Source organism: Gigantopelta aegis, chromosome 9, assembly GCF_016097555.1.
Source record: "Gigantopelta aegis isolate Gae_Host chromosome 9, Gae_host_genome, whole genome shotgun sequence".
NCBI lineage: Eukaryota > Metazoa > Mollusca > Gastropoda > Neomphalida > Peltospiridae > Gigantopelta > Gigantopelta aegis.
The window spans coordinates 2,861,463-2,886,422 of record NC_054707.1 but is presented as its reverse complement, the minus strand read 5'-3'; the positions used below and the strand labels follow the sequence as shown (position 1 = coordinate 2,886,422).

At 40.2% G+C, this 24,960-nt stretch overlaps 1 protein-coding gene across 4 annotated transcripts; it reads right to left on the bottom strand.

The window, feature by feature from the left end:
* Positions 1-7,168: 7,168 nt before the first annotated feature.
* LOC121381422 lies at positions 7,169-21,024 on the bottom strand. 4 transcript variants are annotated; one of them, XM_041510733.1, is made up of 8 exons: positions 20,676-21,018; positions 19,224-19,384; positions 12,738-12,831; positions 11,662-11,783; positions 10,980-11,067; positions 9,503-9,597; positions 8,661-8,787; positions 7,169-7,298 (listed from the first exon to the last, which is right to left on the bottom strand). In XM_041510733.1, the coding sequence occupies exons 2-8, from the start codon at positions 19,268-19,270 to the stop codon at positions 7,209-7,211; spliced, it is 663 nt and encodes a 220-aa protein (XP_041366667.1). In that variant the 5' UTR covers positions 19,271-19,384; positions 20,676-21,018; the 3' UTR covers positions 7,169-7,208. The 4 variants fall into 4 exon arrangements, with proteins under 4 accessions (XP_041366667.1, XP_041366664.1, XP_041366668.1 ...); XM_041510730.1 differs by having other exon boundaries at positions 19,083-19,384; positions 20,676-21,015; XM_041510734.1 differs by lacking the exon at positions 8,661-8,787 and having other exon boundaries at positions 19,083-19,384; positions 20,676-21,024.
* Positions 21,025-24,960: the final 3,936 nt, after the last annotated feature.

The following is a 24,960-nucleotide window of genomic DNA, read 5'->3' as shown; positions in this document are numbered from 1 at the left end:
TGTCTGTCTGTCTGTCTGTCTGTCAGTGAGAAAAATAAACACTTCAGATATTGTTTGAAGACAGAACAGCACTGACAGGCTCAAGAAGACCATCTGGATGTAGCAACATCGGAGAAGGATAAGCTAAATAATAGCATCAGTACGTGTGATGTGTCACCAGTTATCATGAGAAACAACAACTGTCAGGTCCTCGAAGAGAAACGGAAAAAGTTAAAGTGTGTTCTGTGTAACGACACCACTAGAGCACATTGAGTAATTAATCATCGACTATCGGATGTCAAACACATGGTCATGCTGACACGTAGTCTTCAGAGGAAGCCTGGTGCATTTTTCATCAGCGGGGCGGGACGCAGCCCAGTGGTAAAGCGTTGGCTCGATGCGCGGTCGGTCTGGGATCGATCCCCACTGGTGGGCTCATTAGGCTATTTCTCGTTCCAGCCAATGCACCACGACTGGTATATCAAAGGCTGTGGTATGTACTACCCTGTCTGTGGGATGGTGCATATAAAAGATCCCTTGCTGCTAATTGAAAAAGAGTAGCCTGTGAAGTGGTGACAGTGGGTTTCCTCACTCAATATCTGTGTGGCCCTTAACCATATGTCTGACACCATGGTATGGTTATTGTGACACTGAGTCCGAGAAAACCCTTCTGACACTACATAGGCCACTACCTCCATACAGCAACAAGAATTAAACAAAAATGCCTGAATCTGGATAACGACATTTATTCATATTAGCATTACTGCCAAACAGCTATATAGTGTTCAAACGAATCGCTACAAATGTTTACATGGATTACAACTAATATTGAGGGTAGAATGATGGAAATACATGGTAAAAAGGTCTCAGGTTAGCACATTTTGCCCAAATATCTATATAATTTTTGCCAGAATTTAAGATTTTTGCCCCAGCACTAGGGGGGCACTTGCACCACCTGTCCCCCTGTCTCGTACACTTATGCCCTTTTCATAGACAGGATACCACATATTATTACTATGATCTTTTAATATACTAGTCATGAGACAATAAAACCCCAGCAGGTGTACCTCACTATGATTGTACTCTACCACCCTGCCCCACCCCACCCCTTTTCTTAAAGAGGAATCTCAATTCATTGCTAAAGAAATTCAGTTTGTGAAGTGGGAAGCAATCTCTGCTTCTCAAGATTTCAAGATGGAAGCAAATCCTAGAAACCGAAATGCAGTTGTAGAAATTAGTCTCAGAATTAGACTTTTAATGTAGCTTTTTCAAGAGAATTGTGCAAGACTTGAGATTAGTATGAATGAAATCAAAAGATTTACGTTATTGCTTCTGAAAATCAAGAATTCGTGACCTATCTCAAATAGAGTAAAAAGTAATATGGAAATCAAAAATCAAAAACTATCTATAGAACTATGTGATAAAATACATTAGAAAAGAATCACAGCGTTCAGAGTGTAATGGCTGCTTGTACTCCAGTCTCAATCTAAATCTCATTCCAAATGGAAAATCTATTCAAATATTTATAGACATTCCAATGGAACTGTTTACTATATGAACAAGGATGCAGTCCTTGGTGCACCTGGTGAGAGGTGGTTCAATATGGAGTAGGAGAAGAAGAAGAAGAAGCTTGTGGAGTTGATTATTAGGAAGCACTTTCAGTAACATTTGCTATCTGCTGCCTGGCAATTTTGAACCTTGTCCTCTTTAGTGTCCGGCAGATCTCCTACTACTGAGCTATAGTCCACACCTGACACCTGCGTGTGTCTAGAACCATGCTACCTGATGTATACTGAGGGAAAGAAAGAAGTGACCACTATGTATTTTAGATATATATAGGTAGAGGATATTTCATGTTTTTTGTCAAATATGATTTATATATCATCAGTGAAGTTTGCAATCATATCTCACAAGTCACGCTTGCCTGCTTGTGTGTTATATGATTGCAAACTTCATGAGATTTTCTATTTATTATATAACCTTTGGCAATTTACCTTTATTTTTAAAATGCCAGCAGCAAAATAGTTCCGGCTTTCTTACAGTGAAGATACCACTTTCTACAGTGACGATAACACATTTTAGAGTGAAACAGTGAAATTTTCACTCTAAAATGTGTTATCGTCACTGACTGACTGAAAACATTTATTTCACTGATATTTTAAGATATTTCACTGAATGTTATACGATAAGATTTAATTCACTATTAGCGTAGTAATGTCAGTTTGAAGTTCAAAGATGTTATTTGAGATTGAATATCAGTAATGTGAGAGAACTTCCTGACACAATGGATCAGGAGTTTGGTTGCAGTCACTCTCTCCTGTCCGTGTTGGTTTGATCACTTATAAATTTCTTTTCTTCAGTATATTTTATCATTTTAGATGCAATTTTATGAATTCTCTTCATGTTTTATTACATATTGCTACAAAAATACACTTATTTTGATACTGAAAATATGAGGTGCTGTTTTCTTATTGTGGACATTGAGTTTTAATAAACTGATAACTAATGGAATGGAATGATTGTTTAACGTGCACATTCAGAGCAAGCTGTTGTAGCACACGCCTGTCCTGGTCCAGGACAGGAAAGGTGGGGGTGGGTAGGAGTAGGGACCGCCTGCACTGGCAGGTGCAAGGGAGCACCAGCAGTCCGACCGTAGCTGATAACAGGCGGAGGGTGGTATGGTGCTATGGAATTTTGGAATGTCCCGTAAGATTAAGCCAAAGAGAATGGATGCGCATTTTGATGAAGGAATTTAGGCACAATTTTGATTGGTCGGTCTAAATGAAAAGGTAGGGAGCTACATGTAGGTTTGGAATTTAGTAGGCCAAGAGTAGCACGTTAATTGATAGCTAAGGTCAAACCAGTGTTAAATAGACACCAAAAGTATAAAATGTAAAATGGTCTCATATGACAGATGGCTGCTTTTACAGGTTAATTAATACCACTAGATTGATTGGGATAGGACCGGCCACTGTGGTGTCGTGGTTAAGACATCGGACATAAGGCTGGTAGGTACAGGGTTCACAGCCTGGTACCGGCTCCCACCCAGAGCGAGTTATAACAACTCAGTGGGGTCGTGGTTAAGACATCAGACATAAGGCTGGTAGGTACAGGGTTCACAGCCTGGTACCGGCTCCCACCCAGAGCGAGTTATAACAACTCAGTGGGGTCGTGGTTAAGACATCAGACATAAGGCTGGTAGGTACAGGGTTCACAGCCTGGTACCGGCTCCCACCCAGAGCGAGTTATAACAACTCAGTGGGGTCGTGGTTCAGACATAAGGCTGGTAGGTACAGGGTTCACAGCCTGGTACCGGCTCCCACCCAGAGCGAGTTATAACAACTCAGTGGGGTCGTGGTTAAGACATCGGACATAAGGCTGGTAGATACAGGGTTCACAGCCTGGTACCGGCTCCCACCCAGAGCGAGTTATAACAACTCAGTGGGGTCGTGGTTAAGACATCGGACATAAGGCTGGTAGGTACAGGGTTCACAGCCTGGTACCGGCTCCCACCCAGAGCGAGTTATAACAACTCAGTGGGGTCGTGGTTAAGACATCAGACATAAGGCTGGTAGGTACAGGGTTCGCAGCCTGTTACTGGCTCCCACCCAGAGCGAGTTATAACAACTCAGTGGGGTCGTGGTTAAGTCATCAGACATAAGGCTGGCAGGTACAGGGTTCGCAGCCTGTTACTGGCTCCCACCCAGAGCGAGTTATAACAACTCAGTGGGGTCGTGGTTAAGACATCAGACATAAGGCTGGCAGGTACAGGGTTCACAGCCTGGTACCGGCCTCGGTGGTGTCGTGGTTAAGACACCGGACATAAGGCTGGTAGGTACAGGGTTCACAGCCTGGTACCGGCCTCGGTGGTGTCGTGGTTAAGACACCGGACATAAGGCTGGTAGGTACAGGGTTCACAGCCTGGTACCGGCTCCTTGCGGGGCCCCCAAGTTGGATTGGTCAAAGGGTTGGTGTACTGTATACTGATTTTAAACATAATATTAACAAATTTATCTTTTCGACTTGGCAACATGATTGGGACGGTGCGATTGCGAACAAGCTTCATTCTATCAAACCAGTCTTGGGAGAGTGGTAGTCCTATAGACAGTGTAGGAAGGATGAAATAGTCTTGTGTCATACTCGCATCGGTCATACATATTTAACCCATTCATTTATCTTAAAGAAAGATCCTCCACCTCAGTGTGAGCACTGTCAGTGTCTTCTGACGGTGCGACACATTTTGGTGAAGTGTAAGCATCTGCATGAAACTCGAAAAGATATATTTGGACAAACAAATGTGATCATTTCAATTCCATCCAGAATTAGTTTTACAATTTTTACGTGATACTGAATTTTATTATAAATTTTAATTATATCTATCTGTGATATTTGTATTTTTACACAGTCCTTTACACTGTTTTTATTTAACTGTTGAATTATTATATTGATGTTGATCATCACTTTGTTTTTCCCATTACCATAGTTTGACACCCACTAACCGATGTATTTTTTGTGCTGGGGTGTCATTAAACATTCATTCATTCCTGTATTCATTCCCAAGCTGAATTGGTCAGCAGAGGCTAGACTAATATGGATTACTGCAGGTCAACCAAGCTGGATTGGTCAAAGGATAGAGGCTAGACTAATATGGATCACCCAAGCTGGATTGTCAAAGGGTAGAGGCTAGACTAGTATGGATCACCCAAGCTGGATTAGTCAAAGGGTAGAGACTAGACTAATATGGATCACTGTGGGTCACCCAAGCTGGAATGGTCAAAGGGTAGAGGCTAGACTAATATGGATCTCTGCGGGTCACTCAAGCTGGACTGGTCAAAGGGCAGATGCTAGACTAATGGGGATCACTGCGGGTCACCCAAGCTTGATTGGTCACAGGGTAGAGACTAGACTAATATGGATCACTGTTGGTCACCCAAGCTGGATTGGTCAAAGGGTAGAGACTAGACTAATATGGATCACTGTGGGTCACCCTTGCTGGATTGGTCAAAGGGTAGAGACTAGACTAGTATGGATCACTGCGGGTCACCCAAGCTGAATTGGTCAAAGGGTAGAGACTAGACTAATATGGATCACTGAGATGGATTGGTCAAAGGGTAGAGGTTAGACTAATGCGGATCACTGCGGGTCACCCAAGCTGGATTGGTCAAAGGGTAGAGGCTAGACTAATATGGATCACTGAGCTGGATTGGTCAAAGTGTAGAGGTTAGACTAATATGGATCACTGTGGGTCACCCAAGCTGGATTGGTCAAAGGGTAGAGGCTAGACGAATATGGATCACTGCGGGTCACCCAAGCTGGATTGGTCAGCAGAGGCTAGACTAATATGGATTACTGCGGGTCACCCAAGCTGGATGGGTCAAAGGGTAGAGGCTAGACTAATATGGATCACCCAAGCTGGATTGGTCAAAGGGTAGAGACTAGACTAATATGGGTCACTCAAGCTGGATTGGTTAGAGGGCAGAGGCTAGACTAATATGGATCACTGATCTGGATTGGTCAAAGGGTAGAGGCTAGACTAATATGGATCACTGTGGGTCACTCAAGCTGGATTGGTCAAAGGGCAGAGGCTAGACTAATATGGGTCACCCAAGCTGGACTGGTCAAAGGGTAGAGACTAGACTAATATGGATCACTGCGGGTCACCCAAGCTGAATTGGTCAAAGGGAGATGCTAAGACTAATATGGATCACTGCGGGTCACCCAAGCTGGAATGGTCAAAGGGTAGAGGCTAGACTAATATGGATCTCTGCGGGTCACTCAAGCTGGACTGGTCAAAGGGCAGATGCTAGACTAATGGGGATCACTGCGGGTCACCCAAGCTTGATTGGTCACAGGGTAGAGACTAGACTAATATGGATCACTGTTGGTCACCCAAGCTGGATTGGTCAAAGGGTAGAGACTAGACTAATATGGATCACTGTGGGTCACCCTTGCTGGATTGGTCAAAGGGTAGAGACTAGACTAGTATGGATCACTGCGGGTCACCCAAGCTGAATTGGTCAAAGGGTAGAGACTAGACTAATATGGATCACTGAGATGGATTGGTCAAAGGGTAGAGGTTAGACTAATGCGGATCACTGCGGGTCACCCAAGCTGGATTGGTCAAAGGGTAGAGGCTAGACTAATATGGATCACTGAGCTGGATTGGTCAAAGTGTAGAGGTTAGACTAATATGGATCACTGTGGGTCACCCAAGCTGGATTGGTCAAAGGGTAGAGGCTAGACGAATATGGATCACTGCGGGTCACCCAAGCTGGATTGGTCAGCAGAGGCTAGACTAATATGGATTACTGCGGGTCACCCAAGCTGGATGGGTCAAAGGGTAGAGGCTAGACTAATATGGATCACCCAAGCTGGATTGGTCAAAGGGTAGAGACTAGACTAATATGGGTCACTCAAGCTGGATTGGTTAGAGGGCAGAGGCTAGACTAATATGGATCACTGATCTGGATTGGTCAAAGGGTAGAGGCTAGACTAATATGGATCACTGTGGGTCACTCAAGCTGGATTGGTCAAAGGGCAGAGGCTAGACTAATATGGGTCACCCAAGCTGGACTGGTCAAAGGGTAGAGACTAGACTAATATGGATCACTGCGGGTCACCCAAGCTGAATTGGTCAAAGGGAGATGTTAAGACTAATATGGATCACTGCGGGTCACCCAAGCTGGATTGGTCAAAAGGCTGAGGCTAGACTAATATGGATCAATGTGGGTCACCCAAGCTGGATTGGTCACAGGGTAGAGGCTAGACTAATATGGATCAATGCGGGTCACCCAAGCTGGATTGGTCACAGGGTAGAGGCTAGGCTAGTATGGATCACTGTGGGTCATCCAAGCTGGATTGGTCAAAGGGCAGAAGCTAGACTAATATGGATCACTGCGGGTCACATGGTAGAGGCTAGACTAATATGGATTGATTCGTTGTCGAAGACCGATGAGCTGGGCCAAACTACTTAACACTGAACAGCTCGACACTCGAAACCTTTAGCAGGGGAGGGGGCGCGTGTGTCTAGACTAGCAATCGAAGTTTATAAAGAGTTAGGTTGGGATTCAAATAATGCTCCTTTGGAAAATATATTGGGGAAAAAAAGGATAAACTTTCGACCCCCGAAAACCACACCCTGCACACGCGCTTGATACACATTCGCTAAACTAAACAAAACTAAAACATGCACTTTTCTGTATATATGTTTCGTTGCCACACATCTATGTTTAAGAGCTGCTCTCTGTGTCTATGTGGTACACTAAGGTAGCTGCATCGGTATCAGTGTCGCGGGCAACTCGGTAGCTGGCGTGGAAATTCTGAAATAAAAACAGAGAATCAAGGGTACTGAATGTTATGTGCATCTGTACATTATGTAGGCATTTATCTGTATGTGATCCTAAAGGGACTGTCCTGAACTTTGCCAATTCTAAAGATGATGTCGACCAGCAGACTGTTTAATGACTCCGGGAGTGGTTCTAGAATACGATGGCCCGATGCCCGAGGCCAGTGATTTTTCGATTCGGGCCACTAAAAGTTACTTTGTGCGGTCACTGTAATTACATATTTCTAAACAAAATGTTAGTGGTATATTAAACGTGTTTCCGATCACCCTGTTGTTTGCACTAGGTCAAACTTCATTTTATTTCCTATTATGTTTTTTTTTCATATGCACGATATTATTGGGATACCAAATCCAGTTTGGGCTACTTAAAAATACTAGGATAATCAGAAACACATTGAATATACAAGAAATATATTTAAATTAATATGTTATAGTAGTCGTTAAAACATTCTATTAGTCAAACACGTCTTACAATGCAGAAACTCATGATAGTGCCTTTAAAGGTGCTGATGCCAGTTATTAGGTAGTGTAATATATTTTCAGTTATTACATGAACATATAGAGAATACTACACGAGCAGCCGTTAGATACCATTTATCTTTTGAGTTGTTTCAAAACGTAACAAAACAAGTGAAAGTGACAAGCTGTGAGATACATGCAAAGCGACCTTAGAACAAATGTAGTATTCATTTTCTTATATATTCTCAAACACCAGCCATAAAATATATTTAAATGTCATTTCCACTTAGATCTCAGTTATGGCGCTTGCATTTAACGTATACAACATAGAGCAATCAATTTCGATGAAGCTTATTTCATTGGATGGTATGACTGTGTTGATCAGGTCATCACCTAGGAGCAGTCAGTCATAAGACTTTAAATCAATAACAAATCTGAATTATTACTGTGTGATGTCGTTCTCACCAATGGATGTGTAACAGGTTGAAAGGTGAATTAATAACTGCCTTCCCCTCCCTATTCATAATTGTAGGCATCTTCCGAAACATATTACTCAATTTAATTGAGGTAGTTTTGCAAACAAATATTGATAGATATAAACACATCGAAAACTCGCAATCCATTCCATGGGAGAACAAGAAAAAGAAAGAAAAAAAACCCTACAAAACAAAACATCAACCAACCACCAGCACCCAAAAAAAAACAACAAATACCCCCCCCCCCCCCCACACACACACACAAAAACCCACCCTCTAACAAACAACTCCTTAACCACCACCCCACCCCCCACCCCCCCACCCCCACCCCCACCCCCACCCCAAGAAACAGGTAAATATTAATGAATTTTAGTACATAACAAAAAGTGTGAACTCTGTACCTTGACCATGTCTGGTATGTTAACCCACAAACAGTAGTCTGGAAACATCTTTCTGCCTGACGCTTTCCAGACAACAAGTTGAAAACACAGACCCAGTGTAATACAGAGAACAACTACTACTGCCAGTCTGTAAGAGAGAAACTTCTTAAAGGGGCAATCTCGAAGTTACATATCTACCAAAAAAAAAAATTATATTATTTTCTTGTGAAATGTAAAGATTATACTTCGAATTACACGCCCACAAAACAATTACAATTTTTTATTTACTACTATTTATACATTTATATTATTTTAAAACTCCAATAACAGTAACCGACACATGATTACGTCACAGAAATTGAATTGCATCTCTGTATTATCAAATAACTAGTTTAATGGTTATACAAAGATTTTGTTATGTACTTTATATTTTACGTAAATGAGTCTTCAAAAAAGTAGTTTACGCCGAGTGGCAACACGTGGTATGTGCTATCCTGTGTGGGATTGTGCATATAAAAGATCCCTTACTGCTAATTGAAAAGAGAAAACCCGCTGTCGCTACTTTATGGACTACTCTCTCAATATCTGTGTGGTCCTTAACCACTGGTGTAGGAGGGGGGGGGGGGGAGGCAGGCAGGGGGCATGTGCCACACACTTTTTAGCAGCAGCGATGTTTTTTATATATTAATACATATGTGTGTATTGTGCCACCTCCCTTATTTTCACCTTCCTACGTCCGTGTTAGCCATATGTTCGATGCCATATAACCGTAAATAAAAAGTTTTAAGTGCATCTTTAAATAAAACATGTCAGTCCTTCATTAATCACAAATATCGAAATTGGAATATTTAAATGAGACTTACACAATGACGAGAATCTCCCCTGACGTCATACGTGTAGTCGTGGGAACCACACCTCCGGGAATGGGACAGGCATATTTGCTGATGAGATTAATAAACTAAAAGAAAACGGAAACTAATAAGAATATACAGAGTATGTTTTATAGCACGTGCAATATATCGGTATGAACTCGTGTTAATACTCTGCTTTTAATCAAATTCCATCGGGAACCTTAGCTTTTCATTATTATTATTGTTATTGTTGTTGTTATTAATATTATTATTATTATTATTATCTGATATCTGATGAGAATAGATTTATTGGCAATTTTGTTTCCCAAATCGAGGGGCGGTAGCTCAGTCGTGGTGGAATGTGCTATCCTGTTCGTGGGATGGTGCATATAAAAGATCCCTTGCTACTAATGGAAAAAATGTAGCAGGTTTTCTCTCTAAGACAATATGTCAGAATTACCAAATGTTTGAAATCCAATAAGCGATGCTATTTATAAATCAATGTGCTCTAGCTTAGCTTAATAACTGGTTTAACGTGTCCATATACCACTAGGGTTTCGAACACGCCTATCCCGAGTCCGGCCTCCGACAGGATCGGGGGTCTGACTCGGGATAGGGATAATCTATCAAATACGGTCAATTTTGAAATTTTGAATATTAATACCAAAAGTATAAGAGGGGAAAATTGGGTTTAATAAATTTTGACTGCGCCCTTAAAGAGAAATATTAACATTCCTAACCTATATTAATTATTAATATAATATAATTTCGGCTCAAATTTAGATGGGCTGGTCTAAAATTAATAATGTGCTCTAGTGGTATTAAAACAAACTTGAACCCACTTTTCCCAAATCGATCATTATATTAAGTTTTTATCATGGTATGCGATCCAAATTTCTTCAAGGGCGCTTAAATCTGTGTTTTACCGATTCATGTGGGTGTTGATAAAATACACTAGATGTAAACTGTCAAACCCTTAAACGCCATGCACGTTAGCGTTAGGTCAATAACTGGTTTCCAGAGTAATTTTTAAAACTGGAGTAACATCGATCAGTTCATACTCTTGTCGCCGATCTCATGTCAAACTGAAATGTAGTCGACGCACTGAAACCGGAAGAATATTGAAAGAACTCGCGCCAGCGATGAACTGCCACACGCAGGGTTGTGATTTTTATAAACTTTTTGTCCGGTTTCAGCTTCTTTTTTGTGAGTATAAAATTATTTTCACAAAGTTGATTGGATTTTATCTGAAATGTTGAAAATTTACAGGTTTCAGCATTTGAAAGGTAATTTAAGCTTTTATTTTTAAAAAGAGCATTAAACGTTAAAAGTTAAAGTTTGTTTTGTTTAACGACATCACTAGAGCACACTGATTTATTAATCATCAGCTATTGGATGTCAAACATTTGGAGATTCTGAAGAGATTGCAGCTTTAAATGATTGATGGTGTCGTGCATGATATAATGTTGTGGACAGTTACTGAACGTACGTATTTCGCACTTCCTGGAGCTGTTTCACCCTGCACGTGGAGAACATGCTCCACACTGTGGTTACATTCCAGTCGAACAAACAGTCGTCTGCAAAATAAAGTTCATATCTTGATACCTATTTTAAAAACCCCACATTATTATTAATGACATTAACCGTTCGCGTTACTATATAAGTTGAATTGCATAGACATTCTAGGTACATATTTAAATCACCAGTATGAAAATAGAAAACAATTTTTTTTTTAGACCTCCCCCCCCCCCCCCCCCCCCTCCAAAAAACAGAAAAAACAAAGAAAGAAAATAACACACACATGAACTCCCACCCCCACCCACAACAAAGAAAACAAAAGGTAAACAACAAAATAAATAAATAAAAATATATTAACCCATATATACTATGACAAAAGAAAAATTAGTAAATAAAAATACACTGTACCTACATAATTCCCATAGTGTAAGTTATCATTTATGATTATATTAATTAAAACAGAAAATCTTTTAACAGAAATATCTGTTGTACCTTACAATAACAAAATCGCAAAAGAAAATTCAGTGATCTTCTACTTTACACCACTACCTAAAGCTATATATATTTTTTTTTTTTTCACTTTGCGTTTCGTTTGTCGCTTTGTATAGTGATATAATTTTATTTGTCTCAGCTCTACAACAGACGGTAGGTACCTGTGAGCGTCTGTGACAGCGTGATACGTGATCAACAGACCGAGACGGCGGTCAGTGATGAAGTGTGACGTGTCCTGTGTCCCCAGGCTATACTGGTGTCCATCTAGGTCAGTCTGGCACGCCTACGTCGTGAAATACACAAATTAACAAATACACACACTTTATCATTTGGAATACAACAATAGATGCATGTGATATATGATATGTGTGTGCTTAAGCTGAAATCTGGAGTCTATTTAAAACAAAACCAAAAACAACTAAAAATTAACGCAGGGATTGAAATGTGGTAAAATTCTTTCCGAACATTCGGTCCGACAAGCTATAAATTTTGTCGGCCAGAATTAAAACCTGCCGGACGGAACATGATTTTCTAAACGTAGACTAATTGCAAGACGGAACGACAGGCCAAACCAAATCCCGGCCTATGATGAGCTTAACCCGCAAAAACCGTTTACGGCAGTATTACCGGCCTCGGTGGTGTCGTGGTTAAGCCATCCAACATAAGGCTGGTAGGTACAGAGTTCCCAGCCCGGTACCGGCTCCCACCCAGAGCGAGTTTTAATGACTCGATGTAAGGCAACTACACCCTCTTCTCTCTCACTAACCATTTAGCCAGTGACTCGCTGTCCTGGACAGCCAGCTCAGATTGCTAAGGTGTGTGCCCAGGACTGAGTTCTTGAACCTTAATTGGATATAACCACGAAAATAAGTTGAAATGAATAAATAAATGAACGGCAGTATTTCGACCACTGTTGATCATTTATAATAAACCATCAAGATTAATTTTATATTGTCGAACACACGCTAATACTAATGTAAATATATTTTTTACATTTTTAAAAGGACAAAGAAGTGGGGTGCTATTTTTTGTTTGTTTGTTACAGAATATTAAAATATGGTAACATACTTAATTTTATGTTGTGCGAAGACGGCTGACAGTCAATAATTGTTAATAAACAAATGAGTTTATTAAAATTGAACTTGCGTTTGTATTTGACATTAGTAAAATGATGTCATAATATGGCGTGGCGATTTTACAGTTTTATTTAGGACACAACAAGAGTGTAATATCTCACCGCTACATTAGTACACCCGTCGCCATCACTGAACGAGTTGCACGGATTCCACGAGTACATGTAGCGACCATCAATACCTGATAAATTATGAAAACTGAAAAAGAAGCAAATTATTTTTTTTGCAAACTGTTAGGTTTAATTCCTATTCAATCCTTGTTTTTTTTACATTTGCATGAAAACAAACCCAAACCCCGACACGTTTTATATACAATTTATTATTTAAAATGAACGAAGTTGACTTATTTCCATTTTACAAAAATCTCTGTATCTTTGCATAACAAACGATTAGGATACGAGGCTACGCGAAGGCCATTATAGTTTGTTTTATTTAATCAAGGTTATAGATGTTTTAGAATGTAAAATGTGTACCAGCTTTGTCTGACCTTTTCTGTAAACATATACGTAAAAATACATGTAACCATTCCATGTATATTGAATCAATTTTGCCAATACATGATTTATTTGAATTTTATTTTTAAAATTATATATTTACATAGTATTTATCATGGTGCTTGGAGGGGGGGGGGGGGGGGGTACTTTTGTAATGCGCAAAGCAATTTTGTAAACCAAAAAGCTATTGTTCAGATTTTTTCCGGTGTTCCACCACTTGCCCATCCCCTAGACACGGCTCTGAATGTCCAAAATACGATAGCATTGCTTGTACATATCAAGTCGATGGTCAGTAGTAAGTTCGAAGTATAATCTATGATTGCACGTGCTGTTGTAGCATTGTGTAAACCACAAGGAATACAAGTATAAAAGGATATATAAGTTCACAGAAAATGTATTACTGGACATTCCACACATTATTGTTATTTAAGTAAAATATAGGTAAATTAAAAACTGATTTCCCTACCCATCAAGCATATAACGTTCAATGCATTTATTAACTCTTTAATACTGAAAACAATTTATTCCCATGACATTCATTATCAGTCACTATCAAACAACCTATCAATTGAACAAATATAAACGTGTATTACAAAACACGGACAATTAATAAAAAAACAAACATAAAATACACCTACATACGAAGCCAGAGGTGGGTGTGGGGTTGGGTAGAAGGCCACGCCTCCACCAATCGCGGGTATACAATATTCTGGCCACGTGTGTGTGTGAAATATGTCACAATGAACATCACGAGATTAAGACCTCACCCCGACCCCTCACTAAAAGGGAACGTGGCCTTCAGGTGAACACTTGCCCGTGCATTAGTAAATAATAAATATTATATATTATTCATGGACATACAACCTGACAGTCATAATGTATCAATCTATCTTATAGTTACTTTACAGTGTTTTATCCCCAATAACACCCAAACTTATTTATTTTTTGTATCAGTACATTGCATTAATGGCATAGCAGGCGCGGATCCAGAAGTTTTTTTAATAGCGAGGGCCCCAAAACCCGTTGTTGCTTTTGAACAGGTGGATGGGATAAGTTTTCTTCTTTTTTTTTATGTATTCTGTAATATATATTGTTTGACAAAAATAGACGGGTGGGTGGGCTAGTTCACCTGAATTCCCCGCCTGAATCCGCGCCTTAATTGTTTATTAACTTATGTTTCCAAATTGTTTCTTAAATGTAGGTAAAAATACAATATATTCCGCTCATAGGTGAAAAGAACATTAGTGTGAAACACACTATAGAGTGCTTTTGTTATACAAATAGCCGTAATTATTTATAGGAGAACGAACCTGTATAGACAACATACAGAGATTTTTGTAAAATGGAAATAAGTCAACTTCGTGTATTTTAGATGATGAATTGTATATAAAACCTGTCGGGGTTTGGGTTTGTTTTCATGCAAATGTAAAGAAAACAAGAATTGAATAGGAATTAAACGTAACATTTGCAAAAAATGTAGGGTCTAAACAACTGAACAAGAAAGAAGTGTTTTATTTAACGACGCACTCAACACATTTTATTTACGGTTATATGGCGTCAGACATATGGTTAAGGACCACACAGATTTTGAGAGGAAACCCGCTGTCGCCACTACATGGGCTACTCTTTCCAATTAGCAGCAAGGGATCTTTTATTTGCGCTTCCCACAGGCAGGATAGCACAAACCATGGCCTTTGTTGAATCAGTTATGGATCACTGGTCGGTGCAAGTGGTTTACACCTACCCATTGAGCCTTGCGGAGCACTCACTCAGGGTTTGGAGTCAGTATCTGGATTTAAAATCCCATGCCTCGACTGGGATCCGAACCCAGTACCTACCAGACTGTAGACCGATGGCCTAACCACAAAGCCACCGAGGCCGCTAAATAATTGAACAGGACTATAGTAACAACGAACTTTAATCCCCGCCAAACGCACCCCCACCCCCCCCCCCCAAAAAAAAAAAATATAATAATAATAATAATAAATAAAAAATAAAATAAAATAAACAAACACAAACAACCCAACATAACCCCACCAAATACCCCCCCCCCCCCTCCCCCCAACAACAAGAACAAGAACCCTCTTCCCCAAAACAATCTAAAATATAACAAAACAAGTAAACTCGAAAATTACATCTATAAATGTATTTGTCATCGAACTGCGTTTTACAGTCAATCTAAATGGAAATAAGCCCGGTGCTTGTAAAAATTATAAAGCGTAGTTTAAAGTTTGTTCTCTTTTAACGACACCACTAGAGCACATTATTTTATTAATCATCGGCTGATGGATATCAAACATTTGGTCATTAAGAGGAAGGAAGAAGGAAAGAAATGTTTTATTTAACGACGCACTCAGCACATTTTATTTACGGTTATATGGCATCAGACATATGGTTAAGGATCATACAGATAGTGAGAGAGGAAACCCGCTGTCGCCACTTCATTAGCTACTCTTTTTCGATTAGCAGCAAGGGATCTTTTGTATGCACTATCCCACAGACAGGATAGTACATACCACGGTCTTTGTTACACCAGTTATGGAGCACTGGCTGGAAAGAGAAATAGCCCAATGGGTCCACCGACGTGGATCGATCCTAGACCGACCGCGCATCAAGCGAACGCTTTACCACTGGGCTCCGTCCCGCCCCTCATTAAGAGGAAAGCTGCAACAATTTTCCATTAGCAGCAAGGGATCTTTTATATATAGCTCATATTATATACAGCATAAAGCTCACCCTGTATATTGCCAAAGTAGCCAATACATACATAACGGCTACATAATGTAGACTTTGGCTAATAAAATATTCCTCATATTAACCACATTTTAATGAATTTCAAGAAAATACTCTACATTTCCGAAAATTGGCTAAACCATGTTTCAGTGTGAACCCTGCAGCACATCACATACCGCGGCTTTAATACGTCCCGCCCCTTTTAATACTCGTGTATTTATTTCTGTTCTTTTTAACAAAGTTCGGATATCTTCACGTTATGGTAAAGAACTGCACACATTGTAAATAGTTAAAGTCGGGAGACGTTGAAGTCTGCAGTCTCGACTGTAAAGTTATAAACTATATACTGTTAATTGCTCCGTGCGGCATCCGTTAGGAGGTCTGACACAAGCCAATGTCATGTCATATTTAAACGATCTTTCGTTTCAGAATAAAAAGTAAAGTAAAGTTTGTTTTATTTAACGACGCCAGAGCACATTGATTTTTTATCTTATCATCGGCTATTGGACGTCAAACATATGGTCATTCTGACACTGTTTTTAGAGGAAACCCGCTGTCGCCGCATAGGCTACTCTTTTTACGACAGGCAGCAAGGGATCTTTTATTTGCGCTTCCCACAGGCAGGATAGCACAAACCATGGCCTTTGTTGAACCAGTTATGGATCACTGGTCGGTGCAAGTGGTTTACACCTACGCATTGAGCCTTGCGGAGCACTCACTCAGGGTTTGGAGTCGGTATCTCGATTAAAAATCCCATGCCTTGACTGGGATCCGAACCCAGTACCTACCAGCCTGTAGACCGATGGCCTGCCACGACGCCACCGAGGCCGGTACGTTTCAGAATAAATAACCCAGTTTAATTATCTTGCCATGAGTCACAATTCTGTGATTGATGTAGGCTGGTATCTCCGATGTAGGTCACACAAAATACAGTGTTATCTATTATAGTGAAGTGGGGCCTACTGTCAATTCTGTGATTGATGTAGGCTGGTATCTCCGATGTAGGTCACACAACATACAGTGTTATCTATTATAGTGAAGTAGGGTCTACTGTTAATTCTGTGATTGATGTAGGCTGGTATCTTCAATGTAGGTCACACAAAATACAGTGTTATCTATTATAGTTAAGTAGGGCCTACTGTCAATTCTGTGATTGATGTAGACTGGTATCTCCAATGTAGGTCACACAAAATACAGTGTTATCTATTATAGTGATGATGATGATAACTAGTGTAACGTGCCCATATACCACTAGGGTTTCGAACACGCCCATCCCGAGTCCGACCTCCGATAAGATCGGTGGCCTGACTCGGGATGGAGAGGGGGGGGGGGGGGTTGAAACTGGGCAGAATTTTGAAAATAGCAATTAGTAAAGAAGTTAATAGATAAAATAAAAAATAATAAAAAGGTTACAAGCCAAAAATATAAAAGAATTGACTGCTCGGTCGAATATTTATATAATTTGGAGCATTGTAGAAGGACAGTCCAAAATTAAATAAGAGAAAGAAGAGAGGATCGGACTATTTAATAATATTTAAAAAAAAAAAGAGAGTAATTTCGACATAAAATTTTGCACGCAGATCTAAAAGTTTAAAGTCCGATCGATATGTCCACGCGAGTGGCCTCGTTAAGGCCGTTTGGGTGCACATCATCTACGGGGAGGTGATGATGTTCCTCTCCTCAAAGTGAGGCACCAGTCTCCTGTAGCTGTGGGTGCTAAGGTAGTGGACCATCTGTGGGTACTGGGCGCCGGTGACGATCTTCATGATTCTGTGGATGGTGTTGTTATCCATGTCATGGCTGAGTATACCCTGTCGGTAAAGATCATCCCGGCGCGACGTCACTAAAATAGCTTCCACTCCCCGTAGTTTGATCGTGTGGATGACGACCTGGTGGCCATCGGGAAACGTCTTGAAGTTTTCCTCGTAGACCCCGCCTGGTAGTCTGTCGGGGTCCGTGACGTCTCCCACCAAGTACTTAAAGTACTGGCCTTTGATCTTCCGCGCTGCCACTCTCCAGTCACCCGAAGAGGAAGTAGAAGGCCGCGTCTTGGCTGGTTGGTCCCGGGGGGGGGGGGGGGGGGGGGGGTGGGGGGGGGGGGGGGGGGGGGGGGGGTGGGGGGGGGGGGGGGGGGGTGGGGGGGGGGGGTGGGGCGGGGGGGGGGGGGGGGGGGCACGGATTTCTTCTTGACAGCCCCAACATCCAGTGTCGCCGTCGCGGAGTCCCCCGTGGGTGGGGGTCTCGACGCAGACGAACGACGAGCGGGAACAGGTGACGCTGGTCGCGGTGCACTGGTTGGCTGCTCCACTTCCCGCATCTGCACAGTCGGTGCGGCTGGTTGGCGAGTCGCCTCTTGTCGCTCCGTCCGGATTGGTCGTGGTGGGGGCGACGACGCAGACGGGACCGCCGCTGGCGGTTGAGCCGCCAGCTTTGTCCCCGCCTGAGCCGCCCCTGGCGCACGTTTCCTCTTCCTTGTTCTCTTCCTCTTGGCTGTAGCCGCGTCCCCATATACCAAAGTCACGGTTGCCCGTGACCCGGTGTACGCAACGCGGTACTCTAGCAGAAAGCCATAGCTAGCCATCAATACCCCCAGGTGGGGGGGGGGGGGGGGGGGGGGGGGGGGGGTTAAGTCGAGATCGCACGCGCACGAAATTACGTCCAACTTCATTGCTAGTTCGACTGAGAGTGTATTATAGTGAAGTACTGTCTTACATTACAACATTCCGTTTCAGTCTAATGAAAGTAGGCTATTTCAATTACAAACCCAATAATAATAAATATTTAAAATAAAATATATTATGAACGGTAGGATTCTAATATTAACAATGAAGCCCATAATGCAGATTTTTAAAAATATAAAATGCGCCGTTTGGTACAGGTGACAACCAAGCCTAATTATACAATAATTATTACAGATTTTGTGTTAAACGTATAATAATAATAATAATAATATAATAATAATAACATAATAATAATAATAATATATATATATATATATATATATATATATATACATATATATACATATATATATATATATATATATATATATATATATATATATATATTATATATATATATATATATATATATATATATATATATATATATATATATATATATATATATATACGATGTTTACCACTAGAGTAATATATATCATAAATAACTTTCTATTTTAATAGTTTACAAATAACAAAATATTATTGAATGGATACTTACACTGCAGTGCCATTGGAATTAGACAACGGTGAAAGATCAATTGTTCCCAGTGAAAACACGCATGCGCAAGACGACACTTTGGTACACGATTCGGCTAGACGTGATACAAACAGATACAAACAAAGGTACTTTAATAAAAACCTTTCATCATACAGTTTCCAGGATGTTGCAGAAATAATCGCGCTCATTTTCTCGTTCAAAGCACTCGTCGTACTTTATCGACCATCTTCGCCGCCAGTTCAGTTCCGTTCTCCGTCAGATATTCTGCGATCAGTGTGTAAAAGGGTCCTGTTTTTCGTCTCCTGGAAAAGTCAAGAGGTTTTAGCTTTGTAATCGCACCTGCTTTTCGTTCAGCCAGCCGGTTTTCACTAAACGTTTGCGAACTTACTTTGACAGATTGCTGAAATGGCAGTCATTTGCTTTCCTGCATAACGTAACCCTCCCCCCCCCCCCCCAAAAAAAAAAAACCCCACCAACAAAAACAACAACAAACAAACAAACAAAAACAACAACCACGAAACAAAAGAAAAGAAAAAACAACAAAAAACAACAAAAACTTAAAAACAAAAAACAAACAAAAAAACCCCAAACAACAAAGCAAAACAAAAAGTTCTGTGTAGTGAACGTTAGCGCCAAACGGTTAACTGAAATTCCCCCAGCCCCTACGTCAGCCGTTTTTCGCTAAATGTTTACAAACCATCTGACTGGTTTCCTAAGTGGTCATTCAATTTATAGTGTAGCGTAAAGAACTCACTATCGCGAGCGTTAGCGACAATCGGTTGAATGAACTTATTACTACATTCAATCAGTCGTTTTTCGCTAAGGTCTCACTACACAGATGTCATCTGCCATTGAAACCCATGTTAAACTGCCCAACTTCAAATGAAGATTGATAATAGAACGGGTTCTCGTTGGCACTAACAACATACATCATTGCGAACATGCATTATATAAGCATTTATTTTCACTCCAAAATGGAGAACATTTCCGTCTCAGTTTTTTGCTATATGACCGCATCTGGCTGTAGTACCGGTCCCAACAGGTGGTTCATTAACCGATTCACCCCGGCTGTCTCTTGCGCTATACACTCGTGTCCCAAAAGGTCAATGGACAACATTACAAATAGCATGGGCAAAATACAGCCAGAAGGCTTACCATTAAACATACATATTGTTTTAATTCTTCGCCATTTCCTAGAAGTGAATATGTGAACCATAACTTGTGTCACAATTAGGAACTATACCGTGATGAATAAACTCTCATCCGGAAGTGATCTGTGTAGTGAGACCTAAACGTTAGCTATTCGACAGGTTTCAGAAATGGTCATTACAATTATTGTGTAGATTAAAATCCTTGATATCAAGCGTTGGCAACAATCAGTTGACTGAACTTATCACTACATTCAATCGGTGGCTTGTCGCTAAATGTTTACAAACTATTTTGACTGGTTTCCGAAGAGGCCATTCAGTTTATAGTGTAGCGTAAAAAAAAAAATAAAAAAAAATAAACAAACAAACAAACACCCAATAAAACAACCAACAACCGCAGTATAGAAAGCGTTAGTGACAATCGGTTGACTGAACTTCAACTTACCACTGGTTTTCATCACATCTGGCCTTGCTACTTTTAAACGTAGGCCTAATTATACCGACGACGACAAGACCAAGCAGCTTCTAGCTTCTACCATCTGAGGTTTCTTATTGTTACAGCGCTCTCACGGAATCCAATTTATAGTCTCAATCAGCCTCGTCTAGCATAACATCGGTATAAAAGTCTGGCCGTATAGTTTTCTTGTAAACAAGACACAGCAGGCGTACACTTCACCACATCCACAATCGACGATATATTTATATTATACACACATAAACACACACTAACACATACACATATGTAGTCCAGTCCGACTACTCCCAGACAATATTCAGGTATATATATGACGGACATTTAGCATAAATAAAATTAATGGAGGTTGTGCAATGCTGTGACATTTTTGGGTCGACGCTAACTTTATATCGTTTAATAGCGACGTCGTCAGCAATGGAGAAGGAAGGAAGGAATTTTATTTAACGACGTTCTCAACACATTTTAGTTACGGTTATATGGCGTCGTCAAAGGCCGTGGTATGTGCTATTCTGTCTGCATGATATACAAAATTCCTTGCTACTAATGGGAAAATGTAGCGGGTTTCTTCTCTAAGACTATATGTTGAATTACTAAATGACATCCAGTAGCCGATGTGCTCTGGTGGTGTCGTTAAACAAAACAAACGTTTACATGGCGTCGAACATATGGTTAATGACAACACAGATAATGAGAGCGGAAACCCGCTATCGCCATGCAGTGGGCTATTCTTTCCGATTAGCTGCAAGGGATCTTTTATATGCGGCATTCAGTACACACGATGGTACACTAGTTGTGGAGCACTGGCTAGACGTGAAATAGCTCTACGGCATTGGGTCCACCGTCAATGGTCGATCCTACACCGACCGCGCATCAAGTGAGCGTTTTACCGCTGGTCTCAGTAATGGAAAAACTTGTCTTAAATAGATATCTGAATCCGAAATAAAAACATCATTTGTCTTTAGACTTGTGCTATTTCTCACTGCAGCCAGAGCACAACGACTGGTATATCAACGGCCGAGGTATGTGATATCCTGTCCGTTGGATGGTGTATATAAAATACCCCTTGGTTTTCTTTTTAAGACTGACAGAATTACCAAATGTTTGACATCCAATAGCCGACGATTAATATACCAATGTGCTCTAGTGATGCCGTTAAACAAAACAAACTTTAATTTCAACATGGGGTGGGAGGGGCGGGCAATGCGTTATGTTCCAGGGCCCTTTTGCACTGTCTTGATCCTTAATTGGATATTATATGCACGAAAATAAGTTAAAATTAAATGAATGAATGAATGAATGTGAGACACAGTGGCGGATCCAGAAAATCCATTTATGGGTGGGGGGCAGGGAGGGGCAGTGACATGAGGTGGAATGCGAAGGGAACTTGGGGGGAGGTGTGGAGGGGGATGAAAATTAATATATAATAAAATAATTATAACTGTCGCATAATTTACGCGGGGGCCCGGGCCCCTGCCCCCCCCCCCCCCTTAGATCCGCCTCTGAGACGTCTGGATCCTATGACTGCAGTTAATCGAGACGTTTCTTTTATCTGTTGACCAAGTTTCTGAGAAACATAAAAAAACGTGTGACTGAGAATGGCCATACATTTTAAACAGTTTTGGGAATATTCAGTTCAATATTGCATATTAAAAAACGTATTGACGCCATTTGTTTTCTTTGTTAATAATTTATTTTAAATTAGGTTTCCGTACACACATGACTATCATAATGGTGTTTAAAAGCCTTCGGGAAAATGAAGGTGCAAACGAACGCAGAACATTTGTTTTATTATGTGGCTTCAGTTCACATTCCTGAAATGGCTGATGAAATAAACAGTCACACTGTAGAAGATAAAAAGTGAACATTCAGTGTTCCGAACATGTACATGTAGTTAAACAAAAAATTGTTGTTGTGTTGTTTTGTTTTGTTGTTTTTGTTTGTTTGTTTTTGGTTGTTGTTTTGTTTTTGTTTTTTTTTTGTTTTTTTTGCGGGGTTTTTTTGTTTTTGTTTTGTTTGTTTGGTGTTTTTTTTTTTTTTTTTTTTTTGGGGGGGGGGGGGGGGGTTCTGGCACAAAGTTTGACGAAAATTCCAGATATTTAGTATTAATTCAGACAATAATTCCATATTTCCCGGGAAATTCCGGATAGTTAGTCGCCTGAATTATTGGGACAATAAATTCAGTTTGGGCTGCTTACAAACATTTAAGACGACAAGAAACACACTGAATTAAAACTGAAACGTACCCAACAAAAACGTACTAAATTTTTGTAAAAACGTACCCACTTTTTGGTCAAACAGTTTTGTTTTGTTTAATGACACCACTGGAGCACATTGATTAATTAATCATCGGCTATTGGGTGTCAAACATTTGGTAATTCTGACTCGTAGTCATCAGAGGAATCCGGCTATATTTTTTCTAATGCAGCAAGGGATCTTTTATATGCACTTTCCCACAGACAGGAAAACACATACCACGGCCTTTGTCCAATTGTGTTGCACTGGATGGAACGAGAAAAACCCAATCAGCTGAATGGATTCACCCAGGTTGTTCGATCCTGCGACGCAAGCACCTCAAGCGAGCACTCAACCGACTGAGCTAAATTCCACCCCTTTTTTCGTCAAAGCGTACCCATGCCAAAACGTACTTACCACTGATATTCTAAACAAGAATCTTTCAATAACCTCAGGACTGTCCCTTTTGAGAGTTATAAGTGAGTTGAAACGGTTATAACATGTTCTATTTGCGTACAGGACGGGGGAGGGGGGAGGGGGCGCGGGGGTCAACCCCCTCCGCCAGTACTGAAGTAAAATTCATACGGGCAAATAATAACAACAAAGCCGTTTAGACAAAATGAGCTACTTAAACTGTCAAACAATACATTTCCGTTTGGTATTTTCGTTTTTTCCCATAATTCTTTGCAGACAACTGACAAAGAAACAAAGATGGTGACCATGCTATATTTAGCCACATATTATTCTGAAAACTCATCTTGTCGTCCTGTATAAAACTTTAAATATTATTATTATTGATTTAATTATGGAAAGATTATGCTTGGGATCGATTAATTTGTAGTTATTTATTACAAATAAATGTGATAATAACAAAATATTGTAGCTTTAACTTTGACATAGGACCTATAAAACATACTGGTTCAGATTAAATCGAAAGAAGCACAGCAAAATCTATTGTTCAGACATAGCATGCTTTCTTACTGTTTCCAGTTCATTATTCCTTGGCATTCTAATTCACAGACTTTTGTCTGGTCATTTTCAATGTACATTGATATACAAATTGGTAGACGACTATACTATTCTTCAAAAGAGCATCTTTAGTCTTTATCCATTGTTTCATATTTTGTTCCATTTGAACCTTTCTGACTTATTACCATCATGATAATATACTTTCATTGTTTGCTCAGAATGCATTTCTGATCTCATAGCATCACTCTAATGCGTGTAGTATTAATATGGATTTTTGCCTGCAGTTATTTCATGCGTTGTAATTGATGGGTTTTTATTTTCTCCAGTTGACAAAGGAAATTCAAAATGTATTTACCATTAACATCCTGTTAAAACGAGCCTGGAAATGTATACAGTCATTAATGCCAGCGTACGCAGGCGCACACGTGGGTGTGGTGGTGGTGTTGATAGTTAACCCCACTGAGGTAAAAATTCTTCTTTTTTTCTAATATATTTTACTGGAGAGCACGACTCGACCCCCATTATAAACTTCGCTCTCCATAGTCTCCCCATGTACACACTGTAACCGGAAAAACAAACAAACAAGTAGGCAAAACAAAAGAAAAAGGAAAAACAAAACAAGACAAACAAAGACAAAACAAAGCAAAACAAAGCAAAACAACACAACAACAACAACAATACAATAACAAAGCATCACCCAACAGAAACCCAGTAAAAAAAAAAAAAAACAGCAACAAAAACACTGTCAACAATAACAAAAACACTGTCAACAACAACAAAAACACTGTCGGTTAAAATAATTCTTGCAAAATAAATATTATTTATATACATGTATAACCTTTCAGGAGGGTACATCGGTCGAAATGGTGGTGGGCATGGGGATACCATAAAATAGTATAATATGTATGCTTGTGAACGTGTTGCTGATTGAGAAATCTCAGAAAAGCATCATATAATTTCAAAAATATTTCCACTTGAGTAGGAAGGAAGGAAGGAAATGTTTTGTTTAACGACGCACTCAACACATTTCATTTACGGTAAATGGCGTCAGACA